Source organism: Haemaphysalis longicornis, unplaced genomic scaffold (genome assembly GCF_048455015.1).
Source record: "Haemaphysalis longicornis isolate Haplotype H1 unplaced genomic scaffold, Haemaphysalis longicornis Haplotype H1 scaffold_11, whole genome shotgun sequence".
Classification (NCBI taxonomy): Eukaryota; Metazoa; Arthropoda; class Arachnida; order Ixodida; family Ixodidae; genus Haemaphysalis; species Haemaphysalis longicornis.
In genome coordinates, this window is record NW_027526214.1 from 41,439,781 (window position 1) to 41,458,025 (window position 18,245).

Sequence of the window (18,245 nt, forward strand, 5' to 3'; positions counted from 1 at the left end):
TCTAGTTAATGCGCGACCGATTCCTAAGCGGTTGAATTATCATGGGTGGCCTGTAAAATTTGAGCCCGTAATGCTGACGGAATAACGAGGAGAAACTTCTTCTGGGTGGGTTCGTGGCTTCTTTTGTACAGGATGTCGTCCAGTAGGCAGTACAAATTCAGTCCCCGAAGAAACTTGCGTGGAGCCGTGGGAGCGTTTTTGCTAAAGTATTCAAGATTAGTCGCTGTTTCTCCTCAGGCAGTTGATGTGCAACCTCATCTGCAGTGTTAATTACACCGATGAAAGAGTAGGCCTCGTCGACGTCAGACAAAAGGACTGCAACCGGTGTTCTCGAAAAGCAGTCAGTCTAGAAGATTTCTACACAATTTGTAGAAGACCGTGATTTTGTACTTTTGCAGCCGTAAGCTCGATAGAGCAAGGCATCCGGAAGGGTCCTTGAGGTTTGCGATCAAGCAGAGGAATGGTGTTCGCTAACAACATTCGTTAGAGCCCGCGTGATTGTTAAAAATAGTGCGGTTAGCGTATGCAATTACTTACTCTACACTCCTCTGTCGCTGTACCAAGATGGTACCAACAAAAACGTTGCTGGCGTCAGTACGGCTTTCGGCGGCAAAAGCGTCGTCGAAGTGGGCCAATAGTGGCGCAGTTTGCAAATGCTCACAGATGTCGTTAAACGCCTTTTGCTGTTCGTAATTCCACTCAACTGCTACGTGATCTTTCATACGTCGCAAAAGTAGTTTTGATATATTATAACAGCCTCCCACAAAGCTTCTGTAGTATGTGCATAGTCCCTAGAAGCGTATTGCAACCTTCTTGGGACTTTGCGTCTTACAACCCTAAACTAGGCTACAGCACTTGTTTCTTCAGTGTCTGGCCAGATGCCGTTACTACTCCCTACAGTATTCATATATTTCAGTTCTTGGAAAATCACGTGACAATTCTTTGCTTTGATTGTCAAATTTGCTGCACGAGTGGCTTCGAGGACGCTTCTCGGAGGGGACAAATGTTCTGCGCACAAACTGGAGAATACAAAACACAACCCCGCCATGTCAATACACCAGACACGTTTGTCATTTAGGTTCAGCAAGTACAGTGCCTCTATTGCGTTGGGACGTAGCCGGCACAGAGTATAGGCCGATCGGAAGGACCTTGAACACTTACCGGCTGTTGGGTGTGAGGAATGCCGTCTGGTCGCGACCTCGGCCGTCAACTTTTGTCTGGCAATAGCAAGATTTCAGGTCCAACGAAGAAACATTTAGCATCGCGCAGGCGGTCTACTGTGTAATGAAATCTTGAAGGCGGATGGATGTATTGGTTTGAAACATTCGTCTATCAAAATAAAGCAATGCAGAAACGAAGGGTGTCTTTTCACTTTACTACGCGACGGGTGAGACCCACGAAATTCTCAATGGTTGGTAGACTTCTTCCAGCATCTCTTTCACTTGCTTCTTATTTGCCTCCCCTCCTTTGGGGACACCCTCTACGGGTGCTGCCCTACAGGCCTGTGTACTCACCCGTAATATTTCTGTGATTTGCGACCGGCATATCGCACACTTTATATGTCGTGGCAAAGCAATCATCCATTAGCGCACAAGGTGTATTAAAGCATACTTCTCAGCGGCTGATAGCTTCTGGTCGATTTACACTCGGCCGAATTTCTCCCCGATGTGGTTAAATGCGTCCCTTCGGCGATTTCCTCGATGAATGTGACGTTGGTACCTTTCGCAAGATGATAATGCTCATTGGTAAAATTGGAAAGCAAGATGGTTGTGCTCCCATTCTGCAGTTGCACAAACGCTTTTGATATGAAGATACAGTTGTCCAGTAGCAACCGGATATTTCCTTCAGGTATACTATCGTAGTCCAAAGATTGCGTCACTCTTCATGTGGCCCATTACGCTTGTGCGGGCGGGTAGCTTTCCGTTGTCGTCGAGAAAGAAAGAGCGGTGTCATGTCGGTCGGTCATGCTCCTGCTACAGCTTTATTTGTGGAGAAGGTGATTGTGGACTTTTGTAATGCAATAAATACGCCATCTGAGTTAAGGATGTTCATGCCACGTATTTAAGCCCTCGAACGCTAGGGAAGTACTACGAAGGGCCCGCTGTATGTGAAGGCGCGGATCTCGACCCCCGCAGTGCACCTGCCACCAGTCGTAATCGAATGACCACGAGCAGTGCGAATTGGTAGGGCGGTCCAGGGTTGATAGCTTTGTGAAGTGAAGTCGCTGGAGCCATCCTGATAACAGAATAATCTCCACCCGTGTTGGCCAATGCAATCACAGTGCTGTCGTCGATTCGTACAAGTCGGTAGCAGGGAGCCGGTTGGGTGGGGCATCCTCTTTTTGTACCTGTTCGCCTCGGCGTTGGCATCCATTCGTTCCTGTCATCGACATGATAATAGAGGATCTCAGACTGATTCGGCATCATCAGCTTCCTCGCGTGTATGGGTCGCTGAATTTAGTGTTTCCAGTTTTCAGGGCTGCTGATAATGTTGGTGAAGTTGGTCTCGTACGAGGGCTGAAGGAGCGGTGTCGGTTTGGAGATGGCGAACGGGACTGAGAGCGTCAGTGCTGGAGCATGTCGTTACTTTCCGCGCGGTATGGGGCATTGGGTAGAAATCAACGCAAAACGGTCTTGCGGTATGGGTACTTGCGATACGCATGACCCGGCTTCCCCACAATGTTAACAAAGGGGTGTGCGGTCAGGGTTTGGCAGAGATCACAATACGGGGGTTTCTGTCCTCTGAGTAGGCACGACACACGCGGCATTAACTTTACGGCGGTCAGTTGCGGTTCAGCAGTGGCGACAGTAGGCGGAGGACAGTAGCGGGAGTGTCGCAGGATCTCTGCATAAAAAGATCTTGGTAGCTGTGGGCGTGCACACTCATCAGCTAGCTCGGGAACCCTCGCAGCGAGTCTTATTTTGTTCCCAACGAAAACAGGAACACAGACAGTAGAAAGTGCCCCTGGCCATAAAGCATTCTCTACAGCTCCTCTCGTACAATCCTCCTGACCAGGTACGCTGACAGGCATAATCAGCCGAACATATCAGAGAAAAACACACGTCCGCACACATGTACCCGCCCCGAGAAACGATTTGGCGCCAGTTGGCCCGCCACATCGGCCGCTCCCGCGCGTACCGAACCTGCTATATATTTGGCCCCGCAAATTGGGAAACCGGATTTCTCGGAGAGCCATATGTTTTCTGCCTTAGGTTTCACATTTTTTTGTCGTGATAATATGTGCCATGATTCGCACTAGCTGGTGGGATTCGCCGCAGTGGTCTCTGGTGCAAGCTGTACTTTATTACTGCGCGAATGGCACATCCACTGCTATATTTTGTTCGCATTTACATATATAGTTGTTTTGGTTTCAGAGTGTACGAGCAGGTCTTTGTAAATCGCAATGAAGAAATATGTTTTGGGAAACGGTAGTTTTAGTCGTAGCGGTGTGTGCCAATTTTAAGACGGCCGTAATTACACTATGCTTTTTCGGGGCCACAAGACAATCATATATTCGGAGTTCTCCTGCATACACGGTTATACCCGAGGTTACCAAGGTCCTTAGTAGGTTAGTAGCATGTGCTGAACGAAGAAGACATTGCAAATGTTTTACAATATAAACCACCATTACTTTGAAAACATTGCATGCTACCATTACATGAAACCATCTTGCCTCAAATTATATCGCTAACGCAACTCACTCCGAATGCAGAAGAAAACTGGGGGAGATGAGTCCCACCTAAAGAAAACTGAGAGTATATATAGCAACAAAAGTTTATGTGAGGGTAATATATAAGATAGCACCTTAAGGGCTGTGTAATGCAAAGTAATATGCAACATGTACGATGGCTTCAGGCGCAAGCTAGAGTACCAAAGTTTAAACACAGAAAATGCAGGTTTGACTCCAAATAACCGGTTCGGAATGGTTTCTTCGATAGAAGCGTATTCAGTATAAGTTCCAAAATGGCGGAAAATTTAAGGGTTCGGTTCGGTATCGCTTCCGGAAAAAAATTCACGTTCGGTTTCAATTTTCGGCTTGCGCACTGTTCCGGTTGGACCCCTTCTTGCTAGCAGAGTTGCTGTGGTTTTCACTTCCACCAGCGAAATAGAATCACCTATTGATAGTTTGTCCAATTCTCTGGCTCTGTATCGCTTGTTGTAGCAGCGTGACTTGAACTTCCTGTTGACCTGCATGTCTGCAAGATGAGGCAGCGGTGGCTGCACTGGAGAACGCAGCTGCGGTGCCATTGGAACTCCTTTCACACGATTCTGGCCCATCAGGGTTTAGGTCAGTATAGAGCTGAGAAAGCCTGGGTTCGCCATGTAGGAAAGCTGAGCCAAGCACAATATTTGTATTTAAGTGCCAACGGTTTAATCGTTTTCATCCTATCTTTTTGTTTCTTATTAGCTCGAGCATGCCTAGGGGTAGGAGAGACGCAACCAAAGCAATATTTATCTGTAAAATTTTCAAGATCTGTACAAGTAAACAATGATTCAGTATATCTAAAAGTGGTCTGCGGAGTTTTAGTATGTTTAAAAAAGTTTTTCACAGTTCAATCACTGCACGACTTTCCGTTGAGGGAATGGGATCTACGTTCAAATACGGCTATTAATTAAATTACGACAAGATAATGACAGTTTTTAATAAAACACACGTGGATCATAGCTAGTTGCTACGCGAACGCTGGCGTTGTGTTTGGAATAAACGGGTCTGATTTCTGGGCAATGAATAGTGCACAAGGAACGCAATCTTTAACTTGCCACACACGATGTTGCGGAGGCATAGCAAATAGATGGTTGAGAGCTAATATTTGCCAGAGCTGTAGCCCTTGAAATGCCTCGATGCCAATCAGGCGGGTTTAACATTTTATTTTCTTTGGAACTGAGGTAAAATAATGCGCTCTCCTCTAGCACCATGCCATAGCATTAACCAGTTCGTGCGCGTTCCTGCAACTACGCAACTAGGTAGCCATGCAGCTTTGATTTTTCTGGCTACCCTGGCTGCCCAACTTAAGCAAGACTTGATAAAGGACGTGCTTTTTTAAGAATTTTATACTTTGTGAGCAAAATTTTCAACTGTTCGAAGCCATTGGAGAAACGATATGACAAATGCAACTTTCCGAGATTGTAAGCTCACCGGCAAATTTATATGCTTTCATCGGCGCTGGTGAAGGAGCTAAGACAGTGAGAAAGCCGTTCCCCAGAACGTGGAGAGTTCCAAACTGATCGCGCACCGGTCGCATCCTGCAGCGAAGGTCAATTCGCGTCAAATATACAATAGGAATTATTGCACCTATCAAACATTCTTCATAGGTGCAATAGCTGCACAGTGCTGTTGGCACCAGACGAGGCCTGTGTGTGTGTATTTACCGTTGCACTCGACAACGTAGAGCTGTAATATTCACGTCTAAGTTGCGTGAAGGGCACCATTCCGGTTTTCATGGGAATTTAAGATAATTTAAATGACAATACAACCGATTCTTGCTGTTCTTAGAGTTTCAGCATCCTACGGCACCTAGCAGTGGTTATTAAAGGTGTCGGCTCTACGAATTCTACTACCGGACCAGAAAGTGCAATGTTTGCTTGAAATTCGGCAGACTCGTTGAATTTGATCTAGGCATGACCACGAACCCAAAGAAGGTTAGTTTCAGTGAAGCGAGGTTGCAGGAGTGTCAGAAACATCCGCAGAAGCGGAGTGTGTTTACGAGAAGAAAGGGCTAGGCATACAGAAAAAGTATATGAAATTATGCTTGGAGATGTAATTGATACATCAAGCTTTCGTACTCCCAGCACAGGTGCCATATATTCCGCAAAGAATTTGGGGATAAAAGCAACCAGACGAACAGAAAAGGACCAGTTAAGTGAAGGGAAAATATACCTTTATTGCATTTTTCTTCTCGCTGAGAGAAATCTATATATATTTTAGCACCTGGCTGCGTGGAGGCCAAATATTCTTTAAAAAGCCGATTGAGCAGTCGGGCTGGTAAAAGGTTATCATTTTAGAGAAACATGTTACGGAAAAAGAGAGAAACGGGAGAAGTCTGTCAATATATGAAATAACCTGAGGTATTGCTACACCCAATAGAGAAAGGAAGCAGGAAGCTCTGTACCATAGTGCTTTGCGGATGTAGGGATCTGTGCTATCTGTAGGTGATCTCTTCGTTTTCGCTTAGGGTTGCCTTGCGTGACCCACTGATGTGGCAGGTACTATATATGAAGTGTACGATGGATTCACTAACACGTGATACAGTGCATTGCATTGTGAAATGTTGAGTGCCGCGACATGACCCCCCCCCGTCGGAGACGCATCGTCTAGGAGGTTATTAAAATTGAGGCTCAGAGAACAGATGGGGCCGTTTTGTAATACGGCTTGAGGCGGCCGACGGGCACGAGTTGAGTTGCTGGGTCCAGTGACGGTGAGGAGGAAGTGATGGAAACAATTTCGTACGTCACGGTTGTGACCATACGCTTAATCGGATAGGGTTCTTTGAAAGGATGCAGCGGTTTCTCAGAGAGCCCAATGCGTCAGCAATGGGTGCTGAAAGAACCAATGAGCCGGGCGTAAATTGGGTGGTGCGGTGTTGCTCCTTATAGCGGTGTTTCTGAGTGGACTGCGACGCGGAGAGCTTGGCACGGGTAACTGGTCGGGCCACATCAGCGTGAGCGACAGCATCGCCAGCGTATTCAATAGGCACAGGTGTCGCATCAGGAAGTAGGGTATGTAAGGAAAGAGTGGGTTCATGGCGGTAGAAGAGAAAGAACGGTGAATAACCGCAAGGTGTCATGGCGTGATGAGGTTTATGCGAATGCAACGTACAGCAAAGTGACGTCCCAATCGAGATGGTCCGCAAAAACGTACACTGCGATCATGTCGGTGAAGGACTTGTCAAGCCTTTCTGTCAAGCGATTGGGCTGATGATGGTAAGCAGTGGTGAGCTTGTGCTTCGTCTCGCACGAACAGATCAGGTCTTCAACAACCCTAGACAGGAGGTCCGGTCATGGTCGGTAAGGAGTTGACGGGGAGTATCGTGTTGTAGAACAACGGTGTGAAGCAAGAAATCAGCAACTCCCGTGGCAGAACTGGTGGGCAGTTCATGCGTAATAGCAGAGCGGGACGCATGATCGGTTGCAACAGCAATCCAGCGATTTTCCTAACAAGAGATAGGAAAAGGGACGAGCGGGCCAAACCAACATGACAGAAAGGTTAGGAAGGAATCCCTATCGGTTGGAGGAGTCCGGTTGGGCACAAGGAAGGGGTTTTCTCGCACTGCACAGGTCACAAGCCATTACGTAGCGGCGGACTGATGGGTGAAGTCCGTAGCAATAAAATTGTTTAGGTACACGGTCGTAAGTTCGTGCGATGCCAAGGTAGTCAGCCGTTGGCTCGCCATGGGCTGATTGAAAATGTCAGATCGGAAGTGTTTAGGAACAACGATGAGCTCGTCAGGGCCATCTACGCGAAACTTCCGGTGGAACAGCACGCCATCGCGTGGCGAAAACGCGTTCAATGCACGGTCTGACGGCATGAGGGTGAGCCGCGCAATGATCGACGGCAATGATTGGTCGCGGTGCTGGTGGTCGGTTATGTTGAGAAAGTCAGTTATTGCAAGGACGCAATAATCAAGGTCGTTGTCAGCTGTCTCAGGTGGGTTGACAGGTTCACGCGACCAGCAGTCGGTGTCGCTGTGGAGCCTGCAAGACATGTAGGCCACCGAGTAGTCAAATTCCTGAAGGCGTAAAGCCTGGAACTAAGACGACATGTGGGATCTTTCAAAGAAGCAAGCCAGCAAGCATAGGTCATGGTGGTCAGTTACCGCAGAAAAAGGCCATCGATATAAATATTGGGGGAATTTGTTCACGGCCCATACAAGAGCTAGCCATTCGCGCTCGGTGATCGAATGGTTCCTCTCCGAAGGTGAAAAAGGCGACAGGCATACGTCATCACTCGTTTGAGACCGGCGCGTTTCTGAACCACTACAGCCCCTACGCCACGGCCACTCGCGTCTATGTGAACTTCGGTCGTAGCGGAAGTATCAAAGCGCACCAGACTTGGTGTATTAGTGGGATAATTGACGAGAGTTCAAAAAGCGTAAACCTGATCAGGGCCCCGCGAAAACGGGTTATCCTGCCTAAGCATATCCGTGATGGGCCTGGCAAATTCAACGAAGTTTTTAACGAAGCACCGAAAGTAGGACCACCGCCCCACAAAGCTTCAAACTCCTTTCACCAATCTAGGAACAGGTAAGTCCTTTACGGCTTGTATTTCTTCTCGATCACGTTGGAATCTGGTAGAGTCGACGAGGTGCCCACGGAAATTTTTTACGGCAACCGAAGTGGCACTTTGACGAATTTAGCCGAAGTCCAGCTTTGCGATAAACTGCCAGGGTGTCGGATAGGCGATGCAAGTGTCTCAAACTTGTGGGAGAAGAAGATAACGTCCTCCAGATAACATAGGCATGTCGTTTATTTAAATCTCTGAAGAAGAGAGTCCCTCGTCCTTGCGAATGTGGTTGGCACATTGCAGAGACCAAATGGCAAGACCTTAACTTTGTACCGTCCGTCTGGTGTTAAAAAGAGGTCTTTTCGCTGTCCATGGCGTCGACGGAAATTTGCCAGTACCCTGATATCAGGTCAATGAACAAGAAATACGGCGTGCCATGAAAGTAGTCGAGGGCTTTGTCAATTCGAGGAAGTGGATAGACGTCCTTTTTGGTTATTTTGTTTAAATGTCTCTAGTCGACACAGAATCGCCATGAGCCGTGCTTCTTTTGCACGAGCAGAACTGGCGTCTCCCACGGACTAGAGGATGGCTCAATTACGTCTTTTCCCAACATGTTCTCTCCTTCCGGCCGAGTGACGGTACGTTCATGTTACAGCACCCTTCACAATGTCATCGTTCAAAGAAACAAAAGAATGGTCTTTGGTTGATCCCGTAGTGAGACGAAGGGACAGCCATTGGACACTTCGGGTAATGGAGTGGACACCAAGACAGGCATCCAAAAGAAGAGGATGGCTATTATTTAATGGAGGGATGAAATAAGGATCATCGGGGTTAAACTGGGACTCTATCAGTGCAGAACGGGAGCGGTTAGAGGAAAATGGAAGGTATTTCCGTCCTGCAGTGTTTGTGGGTAGACTGATAATTAGGATGACGACGATGACGATAATGATGATGGTATTGCGCCTATTGTGATTCGTCATTATTCGCAACAATGTTTCTTAGGGCACATTGGTAACCCCTGTTTGCAACCGTGCCAGGTCCACCCGAATATGTATATATATATATATATATATATATATATATATATATATATATATACATATATATATATATATCAATTTTACAGCAGCTACTGCCGTAATGGTTCGAGCAAGCGAAACAGGAATGTGTTTAAGGCTGGCTTCGGAGTTCCCTGATCGAGCCATGGCTGTTCCCAAAACGGCATAGGGAAATTATCTTTGTTTTACCTAGTCGGCTTCTTCCTATTGAGGTAAAAATTTAAAGCCACTATAATGCTTCATGCGTTTTATACCAGAACTAAATACCTTATTTAGAATGTGAACGTCGTGCAAATGAATACAAAGAAAAACCGCCAGTGAGAAACAGCATAATGAAGGAAGTTCGCCATTTATTCTTCATCAAACGTGCATAGACGCTTGATAGGCGGGCGTGACGGACATCGAAGCCTGCTACGCCACAAATCCAAGTGTAATGGTGCTCATGTTCCTACAGTTCGTGCTTTTGCAGACTAGGACAGCTTGCAAGCAAGGACGCGTGGGTTGAGATCAGAATGAGAGCATACGGGAATTTATGTTAATATTTCCGCTATCGAAACAATTATTTCTTAAACTAGTGTCTGTTTATTTACGCAGAAAAAGTGGGTGTGTCCGAAAGTTAGGCTAGGTTTCCCACGATTGCAATGATACGGGCGTTGGTGTTGCTGCGAGATAGCACTAAAGGCATTTTCACGCTCTGGAAGGTTTCAAGCCATGCATAATGTTTAAAGATTGGCAGAGAAATCCATCGGCCTCTATGGTAACCCGATGGCACTCAGTACATGTTAACTTTGTATGCATGCAGCTGCTCATTGACAAGGGACCTATCTATTGCAGGAGCAACAAATCCAGGCATCTGGCGAGATAAAGTAGGTACGCCCCATTCTTCTAGAATCCGGCAGTTCCTCTGCAACAACTGTGCAGTGAATGATTTTGCAGGTAATATTTGTCACGATTTGCCCCACATACGTGAACGTGGGAGGGCCGGGGTACCTTCCAATCGGGTTACGCCCCGCATGATGCTGGTGGTGACGGTGACTGACCCGTTGGTCAGGTTTAGGGGCAGGGTTGCGTCCGTGTCGCCAAGGTGAACGCTTACCTGGGCTTGACCCTCAGCCTGGGCCAGCTGTCCAGATTAGATACGCAGCCGGACGCCCGAAGCTTCGAGAGATACATCAGGGAAGGTGCGTTCGAAGACTTTCCCTGCCTTGACCTACACGCTGGCCAGTCTGTCCAGATCTATGGAAATGGGTTGCCCGCAAATTTCGACGCTGAGTATTTGCGGTGGCACAGACGTCATAGGTATGTATGTAAACCACATGTCGAAAATGTGCGAGTCTTCGGCAATGATGTGAAGCCTAGCCGTTGCTCCCAAAGCTGCTGATGTGCGTCCCCACCGCCTACCCTTGCGCCGGCTTCCTTGGCCGTGGGATTGCGTGGAACACTTGTTTGACCACGGCTGCTTATTAAGCCCGTTCGCTGTCCCCCCTCGGCCTCGCCCGAGAAATCTGCAAAGTTCTACCATACGTTTAGCACTCCGCTTCCGCGAACTGGCACTGTAAGTGGGGTGGTCACCCCCGCAATGAGTGCACCTCCCATCCCGTGTCACCATCTCATTCACCGACGCTTCCGTCGAAGGTAAGCCGGCCGCACGTGCTATCTCGCCAGCTTCCTTGGCCGCAGCAATCATCACCAGCGTTGCCTTCACATCGTGGTCCAACGAGGCATCGGGAAGCTGCAAGAGTCGCATCAGCATGGCGGGGTCGTTGAAGCCGCTCTGCCATAAACCGCCCGATAGTCTTCTTCTCGGCGGATCCGGGTTTTAAAGCGGAAGCGCTCCGTTAACGTACACGGTTCCGGGCTCAAGTGCGAGGGTAGCGTCACGAGCAGTTCACCCAGTGACTTGTCATGTGACGTGGCCGGCTTGCGGTTGAGCAGGAGAGCGAAGATGCAGGTTCCACAGCTGGCCAGGATAATGTCGGGGTTTCATACCTCCGTTGTGTCGTTCGCACAGAAAAACACGCCGAATGGTTCCTCATAGACAGGCCAGGTGGACCCTTCACCATTTAATGACTCGAGCCTCCCGTACAGCGGCATGATGTAATGACGACCGGTGGGGTGAGAGAGGTGGTATCTCGCCGCTCTCGGTGGCTTCGGTCGCTCCGCGTGCTTCTTCCCTCATCGCGAGTGTCTGTTTACCGGCACGGCGGCGAGCTTTCCAGTCCTAGAGGCACCCCTCCCCTGTTTTTTAAGCCACGCCCGCTGCTGTTTGCTTTAAAGTATGGGGTCACCCAGAAGTTGCAACATTTGCAGCGAGAGGACATGATGGTGGCCATCAAGTCATCGGAGTGGGCCGCTCCCATCGTGCCAGCCCTGAAGCAAGATGACATAGTTAGGATCTTCGGGGACTTTAAGGCCACCGTGAACCCGTTCGCTACCCTGGAAAAGTACCCACTGCCCCGAATTGAAGATCTCTGGTCAGCTTTGTCCGGGGCACCGAAGTTCTCAACCTGGACATCAAATATGCTAACCAGCAGCTGGTGCTCCAGGAGTCGTATCGGAAGTACTTCACAGTATCGACAGCGCTGGGGCGCTTCCAGAACAAGCGCTTACCATTTGGCAAAGCCTCAGCATCTGCCAGTTTTCAATGGGAGACGGAAAACCTGTTCAGGGGCGGGAGGCACGTGGATCTGTGCTTGGACAACATCCTGCTGACTGGTACAGAGGATACGTACAACCTGCCGAACTTGCACAATGTCCTCGCACTATTTCAGGATGCTCGGCTGAAGCTCAAGCCAGAAAAATGCGTTTTCTTTGCCCCCAGGGTTGAGTACCTAGGCCACGTCCTTTCCCAGGCAGTCCTAGGCCTGTCCCCCCGCAAGGTTGAGGCTGTGCTCAAAGCGCCCCAGCCCCAGAACAAGAAAAAGCTGGAGAGCCACCTGGGCCTCGTAAACTTCTACAGGAGCTTTCTGCCGAAACTGTCGTAGCATCTGCAGCCGCTCTATCTTCTGCTTTGAGATGGAAAGCAGTGGGCTTGCAAGAAGGGGCAGGACTTGGCGTTCAAGTGCGGCAAGGAGCTGATCGATTCTCCGGTGCTGGTGCACTTCAATCCGGCCAAGCCTGTCGTTCTGACTGTAGATGCGTCGCCGTACGGCGTCGGAGCTGTCCTGGCCCACCGGGAGAAGAATGGCCAGGAACACCCTGCATCGTTTACGTCCCGTCGGCGTCATGCGGTAGAGCAGCGGTACAGCCAGCTGGACAAGGAAGGCCTGACCGTCATGTTCGGGGACGAGCACTTCCACCAGTACTGGTGGGGCTGAACGTTCGAGGCGGTCATAGACCACTAGTTCATAGTGGGACTGCTGGGGCCTGAAAAAGCGGATCCAGTGCCGGCGTCACCTCAAGTGGTGCTTTGGTCCTTGATGCTCGAAGCCTGCAGCTACTGGCTGGTCTACCGTCTGGGAAAGGACCTGACATCTGCAGATGCCCTGAGCCGAATGCCCCTGCCACATGTGCCTGCCGCTGTTCCTGAACCTGCCGAAGTGTTCATGCTGGAGCACGCTTATTCGGAGGAGCTGTCCACATTGGCGGTATCGCAGGCGGCGAGCGGGATCCAAATCCTGTCACAGGTGGTCAACCCGGTGGCCAGAGGGCAGAAGTTAGTAGAGTGGACGTTCAGCCACAAGGCTGCTGAGCTGAGCCTGCCGCAAGGCTGCATGCTGTTGGGTTCCATGCTGATTATTCCACAAAGCCTGCGGTCCAGGGTCCTTCAGCTTCTGCCCGCAGGTCATCCAGGCGTGGAGAAGGCCGAGATAGTGGCCCAGTCCCACGTTTGCTGGCCTGACATAGACCAGGACATTGCTCGCATGGTACAGATTTGCCAATTGTGCCAGGAGAACCAGCGAGCGTCGCTTCATGTGGAGATGACCCCTGGCCGTTCCCGGACAGACCGTGGTCCCGCCTGCACGTGGATGTTTGGGAAACTGTTAAGCACCACTATTTCCTGGTTCTGGGGGATGCCATCTCCAAGTGAGTGGAGGTCGAGACAAAAGGGGGTGGTCGTGGTGTGGAGGAACACGCCGCGTTCTACTCTCTTCACTCCACCAGCACTAAAACAAAGAAATAATTCCCATCGTTTAATACCACATTTTACAGGCCCCGCTCCACAGAAATGTACTGCGTCATGAACATTCACACTTAATGCCACGCTACAAATTTTCTACGGCATTGCTGCTAGTGTTGAGCGCTACCAGAAACGTTTGTCTGGGATGAAAGCTCAGAAGCAAGAACTCATTCTTCAATCTCGGAAATATAGCAATGAAAATATAGGCCCAATTTTATTCTCTCGCTGCATACAAGCACTCGACGGGATGTCACTTCCTATTGACTCTGTGTTGTTGAGAACAAGGACGCGGCTTCAATTCCCGGTCGTGGTTACCAATTTTGTGATTGAGCGGAAAACGAAAACTTCTGTATGTTTGATATTTGGCATTTAATAAATATCACCAGGTTGTTAAAATTCCTCCCGAGTCACCCTCTTCAGAGAGCCTGACCGCCTGTGTAGTGACGGTACCTTGAACCCTAAAATAAATAAATCAATTTTTATTGACTTGTCGTCCAGCCCACAAATACGCAAGAAACTTTGGCGTCAAGGAAATTCAAGCCAGCCATTCCTCTTCACAATTGTAACGCCTAGTTCCTTAAGGGCAGAAGAGGATTGTGACGAATATGGGAGATTTCAAGCGAAAAGAAATGGACAACCTCGCCTGGGTGAACATGTAGCGGTGTCACAGGTTTTGTACACTTGAAGCAGATAATGTGTTCCTCTCAACGAGGATGGCGTGCTGTTGCTGCACGGGGCAGTCAAAGTTTCCGGTGACCAGAGAACGTCCACAGCTGCATTTAGCACAAGAAAGTAACAGAGACTGTAATGATATGCTTAAAACAACAGTACCCGTACGAGTAAGCGTTCCTTTTGAAAGACGCATATAATTCAGAAAGCTGGTAATTATCAGAGAATTACAGAAAAAGATTCCATCGTTACATTTACCAAAAAGTCACTTTATTTATTGAGTGGATAAAGAAGCTCATTCAGTCTGTCTCTGTGGAGTGCTAGGTCCCGGTACCTATGGTAAGTTTGCACCCGCGTAGGTGCAAGCTTACCATTTATGTGCGAATAAATAACCATCGTGGTGATGATGACTCACTTTCATTTTGCTCGCCAGCAGACAGTGCAGGAAGCGTTGCCGGCCATCAAGCATGTTTGCGAGAACAGCCGGTGACTTGCAAGTAATTTGGTGTTAGAAGCGAAAGAACAAATTTGCAGCGATATCAGTTTCGCTTTTCCTTGCTTTCTATCCAAAGTAACAAAAATCAAAAAAGGAAACAGAACTGTTTAAAACGTCCAATGTTTTGGTCGATATTATACATTTGCTTATGAAGATGCAATTACAAAGCCAATATATTCAAGCAGTCCCGGAAAAAAGGTGGCCCCACAAATCGGTCGATGACAGCATTAAAAGTTTGTTGAATGAGAAACAGTAATGTTGAAGTACGTCGGATTGGTTTCAATGTTTTCTTTGAAACAAACAATTAAGGAGATATCCAACGTAAGAAAGGCAGACAGCATTCTAGAGCACACAGTAGTTTGCTGGGCGAGTACTTCCCAGGGCGAGAGATATAAAAGCCATTTAAGTAATGTTTAGGAGACACGCTGCAATATTCATGTCAAGTACAGCAAAAGAAGATGCACTCGACTCGCTTTGAAAGGCATTTCTTCAAAAGGACAAGCAGTGGCCACAACAAATACCTTGGTTGAAAAAACGGGATAATTTACTACAAATAAACGTGAAAAGTCTCTTGCACCCCGTCGTGTGCGAGACAGAATTTAAAAAAAAAAACTAATGGCGGCCGTAATCGAAACCAAGAACCACAGGTAAAACTGGAACTCGTTTCGTAATTCGAAAAACGAGAGGAACGGGAAGTTGACAGTAGTACCCATCACCATCCACCTTCAGTTCTGAAAAAGAGAACGTTCCGCAGGGCATGTAGATCGCTTTTGCCGTTGGTTATATGAGACTTACAACAAAATATATTGATAACTAACCATGTTTAAACTAACAATTATAAGACCGTATATAAAAAGCTATGCTTTTTCTACTGATTCTTCAATACACTTTTGACCCTAATTTTATCTTGCAGCTCAACATATTGTAAGAAGACAAAAGCAATCAACATCCACCCACGAATGTAAGAGCACTTCTCCGTGACAGCGCCGTTATGCAATGTTTTTCTGGGGGTCCGTACCCCTGAGGAGCTAAGTGCCGTTTTTCTCTTGAGGCTTTACTGTCCTTTCTTTGGGTTTCCAACGATTACAGACGAAGTACCGAAAGTGGCCTGGTACCACCTAAATGCAGGTAGTTATTTTGCACGAACTGCAGTCTTCTTATTATACAGGGCACTAGATACTGCTTCGGTGAATTTGAGAATGTTCGTAAATAGAAGCATTGGTGAGTTCCGTGGCAACAAATGCGGACGAGCTGGTAGAGACGAGAACCGAGATTTATACTTGTTATATTGACCCTTCTTTTGGGATAACATAGGTGACTTTTACAAGGCGTGACAAAAAACCTAAATGCCGCGACTAGGCCAGGGTGAAACCGCTGCGTCTCCTGCGCGTGATGGCTCTGCACTAAGTACGGTCAGCACGTTCGCTTCAGCATGAGCTATTCGCATGAGCAGGCATACAAATTGCGGCTGCTTCGCCAGGGCTTTGTATGTGAACCTCGCCAAAGGTGACCACAGCCGCGGTTCGTTGTCACTGGCGTAACACAGGAACCAAAATGCTGAACCAATCATTTATTAGTTGAAAAAAAAACACCCACACTATGAGATCCTAAACAAAGACAAACTTTCACGAAAGAGCACGGGCATGCCTTGGTTTTCCTCGTGATACCAATGTTTATTAGTGTCAAAACTAATCTAGTATTTCATTTTATTTTTGGGCACATGTACAATTTATAACAATTACTATTGCATAAAAGTCGGTTACGACCACATATTTTTTCTTGTTTTGGCCGCGATGTTTTCCCAAAGTCATGAATGAAACTTGTGGACTGAATATATTTTGTTCAACAACGGGAATGCACTGACCCAGTTTTAATGTAGTTATTTTAATGTTGCCCTAGTCGGAATGCTGGTCCTGGACATGCCTTATAATTACGTCATGGTTTACCTTAGTGGCTCTTTATTATTGAGCCTACTACACAGGCATTGTTGTCGCCAGTCAAATGTAGTATTTATCGAAGATGTGCGTTGTTCCTCACCAAACTAACTCTATAATTATTATAATGATTTATTGTTACTCAGAGCGCAAGCCGGAAGAAGTGCGTTTCATACAGTCGCTTTGCACAGGCTGTTGATTTTTGAGAGCACGTGACGCCTTTTCGCACACGCGATATTCGTACATTTCTATCAAACAGTGAAACCGAAAGTGTAAAAAATACAGAAAGCACAACGACCGGCTAAATATGATTTATACTTACATAACCATTCTTTTGGAGGAATGAGAAAATAACACAAATAATAAATATCTTACAACGCATTAGGTTATCAAAATTTCAAGCAAATGGTCATTGTTACAAGTACAGTAGTAAAGCTTGTGTACATTTGTTTTAATGAATACCGCTAGTAGGGTTTCTTTGAAGTTTTGTGAAAAAAAGCAATTGTAATATATATTGAAGACTGCGTATATATGTACCTTTGTAATAAATATTTCAGTGAACATAAAATACCAAGGTAGTGTGAATTACTCATATAAAAACAGGTGCTGAGAGGTTTATTTGCTTTGCTTATTTATCCTCGGCATATTTCTACTACATCAAAGCCAAGAATGTGGCTTTAGAAACCAAAGAGAAGACAATACATGATTTTTCTGATTCACAAAACCACTATTTTAGGCACCCCATGTTCTTTCGATAGAAGAAACTTAAAAACAATGTATTCATGCGATTCTAACCACCCTGTTTTCTAGGCAACTATCCCAAGGTGGATTACAGAAGGAAGGAGGATGCCCAAGTCGAGGGTGTGGTAAAGTTATTTATGAAGTTTTCAATAAAAAAACACTTTGGCACACCATAAAACGAACTGCTGAGGTGTACTGACAGAGGCGGGCCAAACGACACAACATAATTCAATGATAGAGAAGGTGAAGTTATATAAGACGTATGCAGCGGGTTTACTATATCTACGTTTTTTGTTTTGCGTGTCTGCGAAATGAAACATTCTCTGCACCCGTCTTGTTGAAATAAGGAATCCAAAAAAAGCCGTTGGTGGTGGGTAATTTCAGTACTACGTATCTAAGCACCCCCTCAATTTGGAAATCACGATCGTGAAAAAATGGGGTGCTTCGAATTTGGTAACTAATATTACATAAAAATGAGGCATGACAGACCCTGAAAAGGTAAAAGGTAATATGAAATTCAGCCTATGAAAATTGCGAGGTGTGGAAACAGCTACGGGGCATGATGTTGAGTATGGAAATAAAATTTTTTGAAATGTAAGACATCCGAAATACCTAAGTATAAAAGACAGAAAACAGACTGTAAACCCATAGCAGCCACGGCATGTGAAGTGTTTAAGATGGAGGGAATATAACTCTAATATGCTGTCATAGTTTCTCTGGAAGAAAGGCAAACCGAAATCTACAGATCAACAGAAATGCTTTGAAGAGAGTTTAGTAGTTATGGATAAAAACTATCAATATACATTATACCCTTCATGGTTTCGGGCCGAGAAGAAATGGTGCTTGTTTCTGCTCGGCCCCACCTCAGAAGACACATAATGTTTACCCTTCCAACGTTCTGGGTGCTGGTAAACAGGCTCCCGTCAGTTTTAGCCTTCCCCGACATCTCCATCCTGCTGACTGTATCACGCGACATCAAACAGCAATTGCTACGTATATCTGTGCA

General features: G+C 46.9%; 1 protein-coding gene across 1 annotated transcript in view; it reads left to right on the top strand.

Moving 5' to 3' along the window:
• The first annotated feature begins 12,698 nt into the window (after positions 1 to 12,698).
• Positions 12,699 to 18,245, top strand: part of LOC144160626 (uncharacterized) — a 34,416-nt gene continuing 28,869 nt past the window's right edge. Inside the window, exon 1 of the mRNA XM_077691859.1 lies at positions 12,699 to 13,305. Coding sequence (XP_077547985.1) covers positions 12,699 to 13,305 — 607 coding nt within the window. The remainder of the gene's footprint in view (positions 13,306 to 18,245) is intronic.